The 12,756-nt window shown below is 44.8% G+C and overlaps 1 protein-coding gene across 1 annotated transcript in view; it reads left to right on the top strand.

Annotated features, from left to right (window-relative positions):
• T265_03889 (hypothetical protein) overlaps window positions 1–10,211 on the top strand; it is a gene marked incomplete at both ends in the record, with an annotated part of 29,414 nt that extends 19,203 nt beyond the window's left edge. The window contains 3 exons of the mRNA XM_009168481.1: window positions 5,061–5,145; window positions 8,845–9,573; window positions 9,939–10,211. Of these exons, the coding sequence (XP_009166745.1) occupies window positions 5,061–5,145; window positions 8,845–9,573; window positions 9,939–10,211 (1,087 nt within the window). The remainder of the gene's footprint in view (window positions 1–5,060; window positions 5,146–8,844; window positions 9,574–9,938) is intronic.
• Window positions 10,212–12,756: the final 2,545 nt, after the last annotated feature.

Here is a 12,756-nt window from a genome sequence, read left to right as displayed (position 1 = left end):
ACCGAAAAGAGTGAGTGTACTTTGAGGATTGGGTTAGTCATATCGACGTATTTATTCATACAAACACGTCGACATTTTGTATGGGAGAATTAAGTTTTACGACCATCATAATTTACCCTTTACTGGTTGGGTTCCTAATCCGCCAATGGCGTTGTTAACACTTTTGGCAGCTGGGAAAACTTTCCAATGCAATTGGCCGGTGGAAATTCAGGCGCCTACGGATGTTTAAAACAGCTTTTTTCAGTGCAACACCTAATATTTACGTTTATTCGAGTGAATACTCCGATTATTTACTATCCTGCCACATCTGTATCCGACACTGTACCCTAGCAGTAATCCACAGCTGCGATCTGGTTTAAAGTTACGTTCCAGAGGGTTTTGTGATATTCGTGCAGCTGTAACATCCTTCCGGTGCTTACCTGCTATGCCATCCGAAGAAAACACGAGGGCTGGGGTACAACCAGGTTGCCCAAGCCTATACAGGGGCAGGCGAGATTCACAGGCTGGGTTCGAATATCAGACTTTCCGGTCAGTGAATTCGCGCTTGAACCACCGAGTCATCTCGACTGTTTTGTGACATTCAGTCGAACCTGAACACCCACTTGTAAGAGGGTTATTAATAGGGGGATTCAGCTTGCTTGCACAACAAAATAAACTGGGATCTATTAAATACGAATTTAGTTTGGACTCATTCATCATGGTGTTAGCCCCATATTTTGATGGCTTGACTCTCTTCGAACAAATGACATTACTGTCTTGGAAGGTTCTTTTCTACCACAGAATGGTGCAGTACTGACAGTGCTAGGTGTACCAGCTGTTTGGCATGACAATTAGGGAATAAGCCCTGGTCGCTGCCGTGTTACGCTAGTGTAACTCTTTTTTACGTATTGTGAGGGATATTGTATATATATATAATTCGTTTGTTTCGGGATCGACTAGAATCCTATCATTCTCTGAAAGAGGCTGTTGAGTTAAGCCGCGAATCATTTGATTTTTGTCAGCCATGTGCGGCTGGCACACGGTCCGATTCATATCATTAGCGCCTACCGAAACGAAAACCCTCCCCCGTTGATGTATTTCATTTTCTTAAATGGGGAATTGTCTTAAGTCGTCTAGTAAACAAAGTCAGGAAAACCCATTTGGTTCTCCATATTGAGTCACCATTTATTCTGTTCAAGTCGTTGAGCTGTCGTTTTAGCGCTAGTAGCTTTTTTTTCTTTTCTGCTTGTACCTGTTGTACGGTTGGTGTCTTAGTAACAAGCACACAGACTTGGCCTTTCCTCGGAGGGAATTAACAACTAGGTCGTGACTAACAAGGATTTTTTGTTTCGGATTTCTGAGGCTCATTATTAGATTATTATTGATTTCGTAAATCTTTCAGAATACTTCTTGTATGTGTAGAACCAGGAACTGTTGTGTCTGCATCCACCAGTTATATTTTGATTTGCCTAAGACTTTATTTGGTCAAACTCCACTCTATCGAATTACAAAGTATGGTCTAAATGTCAATCAGTTGTGAAACGTTTTTGGACTATGAACCTTGGTTGGTAAATGTTCAGACGTCGTTCGGCTCAAATGATGCCTTCCAAATAAAATGAAGGAATTTTTTGTGCTCGGCGACACTTGTAGTATAAATAGCCCTTTTGGATCGACCAACTCCAGCCCTTGAATTTAAGGACCCTAGAAAAGTCACTTCTCAGCTTGAACTCACTTTTTAAGGTATGTCTTCTCTAAACAGAGAAATATAAACAGGCATTTATGTTATCCTGATGGGTACCCGATCCTTATCTCTCTCTCTCTCTCTCTAGTGAACCACATGGAAAAAGTTGTGTCGGCTGATCGATGGTTCGTACGGTGTGCGTTTTTTGCCACCACACCATCCGAGCTTGGATCTGTAAAGTATCAGAACGAAGATAAGTCGCTAATGTACGGTTAACTCAGCGTGCAGTGCGGCGCATGCAGTGTGTGCTGACAAAAAGCACAGCACAAACAATCCAACTCAATCAGTCGCTCGTGCGTATGGTTCATATGTGCACATTTACACCCGAGTGTGTGGCACAAACAGTAATTAGAAGCTACAACGCGAATGCGGGAACACCGTGAACCGACGAGTTCTTTCCATGAATGCTCTGGGACAAGTGGGATGTTTCTCAAAGAGAGCAAAAGCTAAACGAAGAAGCACCTTTGCACACGAATACCTCGGTTGCATAAGACTTGTCTGCTATCGCACTCCTAAAATCAATATCCTGAAATTGCTGACTCAAACGTAACTCGACCTTTTCCCTCTAAACCGCGATTCATCTAGCAACGTCCTTGAAAAACTCATAAGCGGGAAGTTGATAGATGTCTGTTTATCGTGTCTGTCTACGCCTCAACCGACTGTAGCTCCGACATCGTCAAAGACACGTTTTACGACCCTCTGAATGCCCTGCTGCGGTGAGCTAAAAGCTCAGACATCGTGGTGGTTTCCGGAGATTTGAATGCACGAATGGGCAGACTTAGTATATCTGAGACTCGATTGGAAGGTCGGCATGGATTGGAATCGGTACGTACGGACAATGGGGAACGATTGCTCCTGCTGTGTGCTCATGGCAGGCTGTTTTTATGCAGTACTAACTTATGGCCACATGGTGCCCTCCAACGACAGGCCGGCCACAAACTCACATCGACCACACTGTCATCAGTTACTGACGGCGCGGATAAATAACTGACTGCCGGTCGTTTTCGAACACATTTGTGGACTCTGACCACGCGCTCGTCCGGAATCGCTTCTCCCTACGTTTTCCAGGGCCGCGTAAGGTGCGGACAAACCGCTTGGCAACTGAGAGACTGGCAGATCCGGATGTCAGACGAATTTACCAGAATCATCTAGAATCTCTTCCAAGTGCTCCACCATCAGATGTGGACTCATACTAGGAAGAGATTACCACCTCTTTGCATAGTGCTGGGAATTTCGCCTCTGGCACCACCCAACCAGGCTCACCCAAGCACTGGAACGGTGGCACTGCTTGAATCTCGGAGAAATATCCCAGCCGGTCCCAAACATGACCCACTGCGAAGAGTTCTCAGACGTCAAGTGAAAGTGAGCGTGCGAGTTGACCGTGAAATATGATGGACACAGAAAGTCAAAGAAATGGAAAAGGCCCAGAAAGCCGTTAATGACCAAAGATTATTTCATTTGATCCGTTCGTCGAGTCCCAGGAAACCACCTATGAGTGAAATCATCAAGGATCTGAAGCGACTGACTATCTCGCATAAACAAGAATGCCTCAACCGTTGGGTTGAACACTTCAAACAGTAATTGTCATGGCCACCAAATGGCACTCATCTGGAACCCACAGGTGACGTAGAACCCTGGACGGTGAACGTAGAACCGCCTACGGCCTCGGACGTTTCTGATTGCTTATGTTCTCTTAGGCGCCGCCGAGCCTCTGGTCCGGATGACCTTTCACCCACATTGTTCAATGATTGGGGTGAATTCATCAGTCAACGCTTGTCTGATCTGTTTTCTTGCATTTGGGAAAAGGAGTCTGTCCCAGACAACTGTGGAGAGTCGGTGGTAGTGCCCATTTTCAAAAAAGAGATCGTAGTGAGTGTAGCAGCCACAAGGGGATCAGCTTGACCCTAGTCGTAACGAGACTGCTGGTGTCACTTGTGCTTCGTCACTTTACAGTGGCTCGTGAAACACTGACTCGAGAGCAGCAAGCGGGATTCCGGCCTGGTAGGGGTTGCGTTGGCCAAATCTTCACAGTTCGTCAGGTGCTAGAACAACGCTGTGAGTATAAGTGACCCACAATTCTAGTGTTCCTGGATTTCCAAGGCGCATTTGACCCGATTGACCGGTCTGTGTTGCTCGACACGCTCGTCAACCAAGGAGTGCCCCGGAATTTCGTGAACATAATGAGTTCTTAGTGTTCCCAAACTTCTGGACGTGTGAGAGTATACGAAAAGCTCTTCAAAAGTTTCCGTACATAAAGTGGTGTCCGTCAGGGATGCCCACTCTCCCCATTCCTGTCTAACCTTGTGATCGATTAAATCATGGGACGAACGCTGGAAGCTTTCCAAAACCCCGGTGTTAAAATAGCCTGTGACGAAAACCTTGTCGATCTGGAATACGCAGACAACATCGTTCTCATCTTTGAAGAAAAGGAGAAGGCGTGGTGTTTTCGGATGAACTTACCAAATTCATCCCGTCCTTCTGTATGCACTTTGTGCCCACAAAGTGTAAAGTGATGCTTCTGGACATGCAGTCACTGTATACGGCACTTACAATCCAGGGAGAGGCACTAGAAGTTTTGGAGCGTTTAACCTATCTTGAAAGTTGTATTAGTTCCAGCTGTAGTGTGACAGATGAATGCACGATGAATGACGGATGTCAATGCACAAATCTGCAAGGCTCGGGTCGCGTTTGCTAATTTGAGACACCTATGACGTCAGAATGGTTTATCCCTGAATCTCAAGGCACGTGTGTATCAAACTACAATACGGACTGTTTTGTTGTATGGCTGTGAGACCTGGCCTGTTCGAGCAGCGGAACTGAGACGTCTTCAGGTGTTCGACAATCGTTGTCTCAGAACCATAGCTCGTGTGGGTTGGTGTAGGCGAATCCGTAATGAGGCAGTTAGAAAGCGCGTTTTTTTGTTGTACACTTCCATTGAAGTGTGTCCAGCACCAGAAGTTGCGTTGGTTGGAACATATGTTGCTTATGCCCAGCCATCGTTTGCCGAAGAGAGTGCTGTTTTCTATGCCCAACTCAGAGTGGCGGAAGCAGAGAGGTGGCCAACTTTTGAGCTGGCAAAGGAGTATAAAGGAGATGACGAAATGTTTGGGTGTTGTCGGTGTTACTCGCCTTCCAGGATGTGGACCACGTGATCCTCACTGTGGCTGGTTGTAGACTCTACAAGATATGGCTGCCAACCGATGTCAGTGGCGTTCTTGTTGTCAGTTTCTATCCAGATTGCCTAAGTGAATGTCTGGAGGTGTAGACATCTCGGAATGAGTGTGGTAAGCTAGCACCAAGTCCCTTCTCCATCCACCTTTATTCTTTTATTTACAATAAGGCTTTCAAATAAACCATGGTTGTACGACAATGAAGCATCGGTGTTGAACACGGATTTCATGCTGTCAATGATGATTATGATGACGGTGAGCAGTGGATTCAACGATCCTATTTCATTTGTAATAATGGGCCGTTGATGAGGCATTCAATAATTGTAGTCCCCGTTTGCAGCATGTGTCTGATGCATTTCTCCCTTTATGAAAGCAGCTCGCTTCCACATGTATAGCTGACAAATTGTTGAATATATGTGGTAGTTAACACTACTCAGCCTTCTGTTTCAATTCTTTTAGTCGATGTTACTGCACGCTTACAAGCAGTGTCAATTTCTGCACCGGTATGACCTTCATGTTCAAAGGTAGCACTGGAACTTGAATGACTTGCATATCTTGGTGGTTAATCGGACGCTTTTTTGAGAAGTCGGTGTACCTACCAGATGCGAAGGATGCTTGCCATTTCACTCTACCTGTTGATTCCACTGAGTATATCACTGTTCCTCAAGGACAACACAGGGATATGTTTTTGACCGCTTGATTCGGTGGTTCTACCGTTGTTTGTAAGCGCTATTCCTGGGAACCGTCAAAACTTTGAAGCCGAATCAAGTTCAGTTCACATTCGGGCCATCAACAGTCTGTAGAAATACACTCAGTGGTTGTGTCGCTGGCAACATTGTACAGTCTACACTTTGATCGGGAATCGATCACCAGGGTTTTCCTTTTGTATGGTAAACATGGTGCCTTGATATAAATGTTTCGATGATCGACGCGAACGTGTGGACTCTAGGCAGCTCCTGATTTTCGTTCGTTGGCACACCCAATAACTGTGCAAATCGACGACGTGGTCTCGTACGATATTTGGACTTATATGAAACTGAATGATCTTTTTATGTTTGTGGTCTTTCCCCGTCGTTTTTATGTCTCAGAATTGCGCTTCAAACGATGAATATACCCAGAGATCATCTGAAAATTTGAACCGTTACATCTGGAAATTGCCATCAGCCCCTTGAAACCCCATTTCGCGTTTTTCCGCTTCCAGGATTTCTTCGGGAAATTGGATTGCTCCGTATCGCTCCTGTATTTTATATGGACGATGCTGGTCTCACTTGATTTAGGAATTCGTTTGGAATTCTGTAGACTTTTCTTGAGACCACCCTCTTTTGGAACGGATTCCTCTAGTCTGAATTCGCGTGTCTGATTTTCGTTGGCAGAAAAACCATTCTTGACCACCGGTTGTTGAAAACCCTTCAGCTATTTATGCACAGTTTCGCCCTTCTTGGGTCCTATCAGTTGGGAGGGTTTCCGAACTTCCGTCAATCTAATATTCTACTTGGACCGAACTTGGACGTAGTTCACGAAATGCAGTCATTTACAGCACATTTTATTGAAGAAGAGAAATTTAGCTGAGTTGAGCCCCTCGCGAAAACTGAATTAGTCAACACAAGTGTGTGTACCTCGCGAATTCCCGATGATATTTGACTTCGAAGAGCTTATCTTGTGTGTCCAGTTCCTTGAACACCCAACGCGGAAAACCCACGGGACCTCGTAAGCAGCTAGTGGCTGGAGGACGATAATGCAGACCCTAGAGGAACTTCGTGCTATAAGTTTTGTAACTCAACATGTCAGTCGTCATTCACAAACATTTGAAAATGAAGCAACCTGGGTACAAGACTGTTTGCTTTTTTTTGTTAAGTCATGGATGGTGATTGAGTGAGTTGTAAGATGCTACCGGCTCACAACCAGCGTTTCGCTTTTTCATACATACAATCGGGAACTATCCTGAAGACTGCGAAACTATCCTGAAGACCGCTTCACTTCTCTGAAGCCTGATTCTCCTCTTCCTCTTGATGGTCCACACCGGAGTAAATTTTCAGTTTCTAAAAGGAAACAATAATCATTTGGGAATCTTTTCTTCAACTGACCGGTAGGATCTGATCTCACCGCAAAAAATTTGTTTTGGACTGTTGCTTCACCTAAATGCGTGATTCCCTGCTGGTCCATTTGGTACAACTTATTGGTACTCCAGGGGAGACGAAGTGTATAATTTGAACTTGCAAGAGTATGGTGTGAACCGCATTCGTTCTTCATCTGTCTTCAACAGACGGTGCCCATCTGGTTGCCACTGGGATATAGTCCATTTGGGAAGCAGTGCGATCGTCATTGGAAAAGCAGGTGAGAATATGCCCTCTTGGACGCTGGAAACGTGTGCTGGATATCACGAGTCGAAGGCGGCATAGCCAATCGCCGTTTTCGCAGTGTTGTCTCAAGCTGAACTTTCCAAAGATGTGGTGGCTGGCGTCAGTTCTCGCATTCCGATCGCCAGAAACCACCGGGAGGTCGCGGTTGGTCCTTCTTTGTAGTTTATTGTAAAAGTCTTCTTTGGCACAGTGGTCTGACGAAGAAGTGAGAACCTAGATGTTCATGACAGTCAGTATCACTGGGGAGCTTTTGACATGAGTTGTCCTAATCCTGGACTATGGCGGCTCCAAATGGAGTTGGACGTCTTGGGCACGCTCGCGAAGAGCTACAGCCACGCCATAAAGGCCAGAGTTATCATTTGGGCCACTTCTGTAGACTTCTGGCATTTTGACGAGTTGTGAATCGAAAACGGGAATCTGTGTTCCTGAGAGGCGTGCCTTCTCAACCTGGCAAATAAAAAGGTGTCCCACGCCAAGCTGAGTACGGACATTCCAGCAGCCTATATGCAGTGCGTTCATGATTTTCAGGGAAGATGATTGAGACCCTATTTGCACTTATGTTACCACTACGGCTGAGCGAGCATCGGGTCCTCGCCTACGGGAGACGCGATAGTGTGAACGGAGTTTCGTATTCAGGATGTATTGAGGGAGGAAACGTATACAAACTTTTGCCTACTCATAAGTAGTCTGGTACATCACAAACGTTACTACTTGGACGTTTTCGGGCGAATCGTCTCTGCTTGTAGTAGCAGTCCGACTGGTCGGAGAGTGGCAGTAAAGGAACACTGCTCTTCACTGTTCTTCACCACATTGCATTCAGCCTGGCTAAAGAACAAGCCTAACCGACACTGTTACCACCCACAACATTGCAGCACATCAAGCCCAGTGAGGCATTTTCGGTTGGCAACTATACTAGCCTTTATCATCTGGGCTTCTATTGTTTAAAGTGAAAGCACAAAGCTTTTGAATAACCACATTTAATAGCCTAGAGCTGCTGACTAAGGAATCATATGGCTGATTCCCCTACATTGATGTGACAAGTCCTAATTAGCTTAAGTATCTTTGTTTGGCTGAGATTTTCAAGATCCGATTGTAGCTTTCACAAACGTACGTTCTATAGAAGGCGGACGAAAAACATCCGGGAACATTCTGTAATCCTGCGCGTTCCAGCCGCCGTTTCCACACAGAACTATAGGTGAATTTAGGGTTTGGGAGGAACACTCTCTAACTTACGGATGGAGAATATATAGGATGGAACGATGGTTCCCAATTTATGGGGTTTTACTGTACGGAAGGACTATCTGACTGTTTTATGAAAGGCACACAGGGATGTAGTCCATCAATTATGTGTTTTGGAACCATGTTTTGGCGTGCTGCCTAATTTCTACAAACGATGATCAACAAACCTTTCCGAAAGATAAGAGTTAAAAATGAGAAAGCTGAAGTCCCTGTTGAATACAAGAAACTCGCTAGTTTTTGTACCATGGTGATTTTTTGTCAATAGCATCTCGATTACTTATCGAGAACGCTCGTTACAGTGGTATGTATTCAGTTCACGTCGTTATACCCAAAAACGCTTCTCTTTTTCTTTTAGGTTCGCAACGGTCTGTGTTTGTCGTCCGCCATCTTTCGACGAGCTATCAGTTCGTTAGCTCTAAGAGACCACCAATCTATCCTTGTCGTTCCGTTGTGTGAAGGGTTACCAGTTCATTTGCCACCGAACTTTGAAGAAACCACAAAACATTTGGAAGTACAGTTTGCTGCGGAATCTAAACATTTCATAAGAAGACGTCATTCATTGCCCCCAACACGACGTGCGGAATATGCCGGACAACATAAACTTGATTATCTGGATCAAGTTTTGCAAATGCACACTACTAGAACTGAAATCCAAATAGCAATTTATCTGTTCGCGTTGGAAGTTTGTTTGGGTTTGTCTACTGCCACTTCCTCTGCGCGTGCCCTACTTGACCTTGGCTGTGGTTCTATGCACGCACTTGCCCCAATAAGATCGGTACTGCAGAGTAACTCTATTTTTTCTATTGGTATTGATTTGCCAAGTTCCAGTCTACCAGGCGATGGCTCAAATAGAATACACTGTGATCTTGTTAAACCCCCTGTGGTTCCTGTGCGTGACGCTTGTATGGATTTCATATTGTCCATATCTTTCTTACAATGGTTGACATCATATACGATGAAAGCTACGTACCCGGCGAAAGCCATCATTGGAGACATCGCCAGAATACTCAGACCGGGTGGACAATGTGTAATACAGTTTTATCCATTGACTAATGACGAACTGGAGTTAACGTGCAAGTGCTTGGTCAGTACCACACCTCGTTTAGCCGGTTGTCGAATTTTGGCCAGACCAGTCCCTAACCGTGGAGTCAAGATTTTCCTCTACGTCCAGAGAACTTCAGCCTAGACAAGACGGAGCAATCTCAATAGCAGTGGTCAAAGCTCATTACTGGTGTGAATAAGAGCAAGTGGCAAGGTAATGACTCGAGGCGCTATTGCCGTGCCGTTTTATTTTTGTACACATACTTACGAAATAAAAGATGCAATAAGCTATCTTTTACCTTGCTGTTGGGCTCTGCAAATGGCCATTAGCTTTAATCGGCGGGCTTATGGGTGCGCCGATTGATCGTTTTTCAATGAGTCAGCAGATCCGACTAATTGTCCTAACAGAATAGATCGAAACGGGGAGTGGGCGAGATGGTTCAGTGGTTAAAGTGTGAATTTACTGACCAGAAGGTCGGTGTTTCAAACCCGACCTCTACCTCTCGAATTCCCCTCTCTAGACTTGAGCAACCTGGCATTATCCCAGCCGTCGTCCTTCATTCCGGTTGCATGGTAGTTAGCCATCGAAATGGCGCCACAGATGAACGATACATTGACTGGCTCTCATTGATACAAGGAAATACCGTCAGTCGCAGACAGGTAGGAGTTGAGTGTCAGTGATGCCACTAGTATTCTTGGCGTCGATTACCATCCACCTTGTCTGAGTGACCATTCGGAAAATTACTGCGGTATGTTCAGACTGATTACCTCCCTGTCGACTGTTTCTTCTCCCCTAGGGCCTTTTAAAATGGGTTTCTATGGCTGTATAGCAGTACTGGTGCTACTTACTGTGGTGCTAATACGAGTGAGTCGTGAACAACCCAGTTCGAGGAAAGCCTGAACGGTTTGACATTTCGATTAATGCTAATGACTTCTACAGACGATTAATTCCATATTTTATGTTGCTTCAGTGCGAACGTCACTGATGGCTCATCCATGCATTAATAAAACTACCTTAATCCTGCCGTACAAATGCTCGTTCCCGAGCAGGCTATGGGGTAATAACCTGGAATTAGTGCCTATTAAGTTAGAGTTCAGATTGTTCTACTCTGTGCAGTCATGAACACTCCTCCATTAACAGGAGTGTTATTAGTAGGTCACCGCGAAGTGGCGAGATTAAAGTCTGCTATCGTAATTTTTCGATGGTGGTGGGTTTCGGTGTTGATAGAGTGTAGAGGGAGTTCTCAGGTTGTCTGCTTGCGATTCCGTGTTCACAATCATCCGTAGGAATCTCATAGCTAGGTAACACAACAGCGTGAACGTTTCGTCCGTCACAAACAATTAAGGAATAGACATTGTTGCTGGTATGAGATGATTCCCAATAGGAATAAAACAGTTGTGCTGTGCTTATCGGTTTTTCAGCATAGATTAGCTTCGTTTACAGGACTGTTAAATTGATAATGTGTCGAAAGGTGAAATTTCACCGAGCACTCCCAAATGAGGACAAATTTACACAAATCTACAAGCGCCGTTAAGATTTCCATAATCGTGGTTGTGCTCTCCTTTTAACGGCGCCGGATACTCTTCCCCGTCTTTGCCGCCAGAGCATATTGTGAGGTCCGCTGTAGTCAACACTTCGCGTTGACCATTTTTAGCAATCGGTGCATCACCCGATGGCACTAGTTAGTACCCCGCGATTAGGAAAACATTTTCCAGCAATGCGAGACAGCTAGTGTATTTAAGCACACTCACAAGGACAACACTCATCGAAAAATAATACTGAACTAATTTCACCAAATCCACTAACAGTGAAAGACACCAGGCGCTGCTGACAGGAGCTCCTCTGGCATTGTTCATTGAATGTCACCGTGCCTTGGCGAATGTCTGCCTGGGTTTGAAATAGTTGCGGGGATCTATGGCCTTGAACATTGAGATAGACTATAAAATGCACATTAAAATATAGTATAATCACAGAAGTTCACACAATCGACTGGTTCTACGCGAAATTCGTTTGGCTGGTCTTGCTCGAATCATGTGTGGGGATTTCGCTGACTTTGCTGAACTGATAGCCAGACTTGTCACACGCAGTGAAGTTCCTTCACTGCTTGGAATTTTCTCATGTGCATCTAGATTACTGAACCGGCGGGCTCTATAGTAAAAAAATAAAATGAGTTGTTGGTTAGCTTGGGATTTTGGTGCTTCATGAACGTCACGTGCTTGGGTTTTCTACCGCTTAAGGCGGTATATTAGTTAGAAATATCAGTAACGTGTTCCTCATCATCTACAATCTGGCTGACGACAAGAGTGAGCTACATGCAGCTTTCAATCTAAATCAACGAAGAGTACTCCCGGGACCTTCCAGAATCGTGGTCTTTCTGAAAGAGGCATAGTATCTGAGCCGTCTTAGTGCAGTTTCGTTCTTGAAAGTTGAGTCTTACGGAAGCTTCTATGAATGGAACTTTGTCCTCATCATGGTGGACATGTAACAGAAGAATCAAGTTTCTAAATTTCTAGTTACCTTGTTCAGTAGATGTGACGATATTTACGCTTCACAACACAAACATAGTAATTCTAGAATGATTTCAGCGTGCCCCTCCTCTTGGTTGATTGTGAATTTTATGACCTATTGCCCTTTGCTTGACAAGCCTCTGTCTTTTGTTTCGGTGTAGCTTGCTACATAGTTCTATCAGAGGGTACGCTGAAACAATGAAATCTAATTCTACGGTTATCTAGAACCAGACGTAGACTTGTCGTCGATATCCTCTTCTGTTGGAGTGGCACGTACAGTACGTTTTAACATTGAAGAAATCTTCGGTTTCCAAACTATCATGTGGCACTGATTCGTACCACACCTCAAGCTTGTTTCGGCCGATGCGGTTCAGTTCAGGATTTTGATCGTGAAAAGTGTGGCTCAGGTGCGGTGTTTCAAAATATTCCTTACCAAATTTTGATGCACTTTTGTGTGGACAGATCATTCTCGCTGCCATAATTTATTATATGTAAGTCTTGCTCGTAAGTGTAATTTCGCCGTAATTCAGTGGCAGTACTGACATCACTGGTACACAACTCAAAGGTTTTTGTATGCATATACGTTATGACACCCTACCTATCCGGGCCAAGCAGCAGTTTTGAATGTTAAGTCGCACATGCACAAGGGATACTTTTCAGTCTTGATGACATGGCTGCTCCCATCTTGGAAGCGACTCTCGTGTGGAGCAGAGAGAGC

Source organism: Opisthorchis viverrini (assembly GCF_000715545.1).
Source record: "Opisthorchis viverrini unplaced genomic scaffold opera_v5_59, whole genome shotgun sequence".
In the NCBI taxonomy this organism is placed as follows: Eukaryota; Metazoa; Platyhelminthes; class Trematoda; order Opisthorchiida; family Opisthorchiidae; genus Opisthorchis; species Opisthorchis viverrini.
The sequence above is the reverse complement of the archived record's forward strand: the minus strand, read 5'-3'. Positions and strand labels throughout refer to the sequence as shown.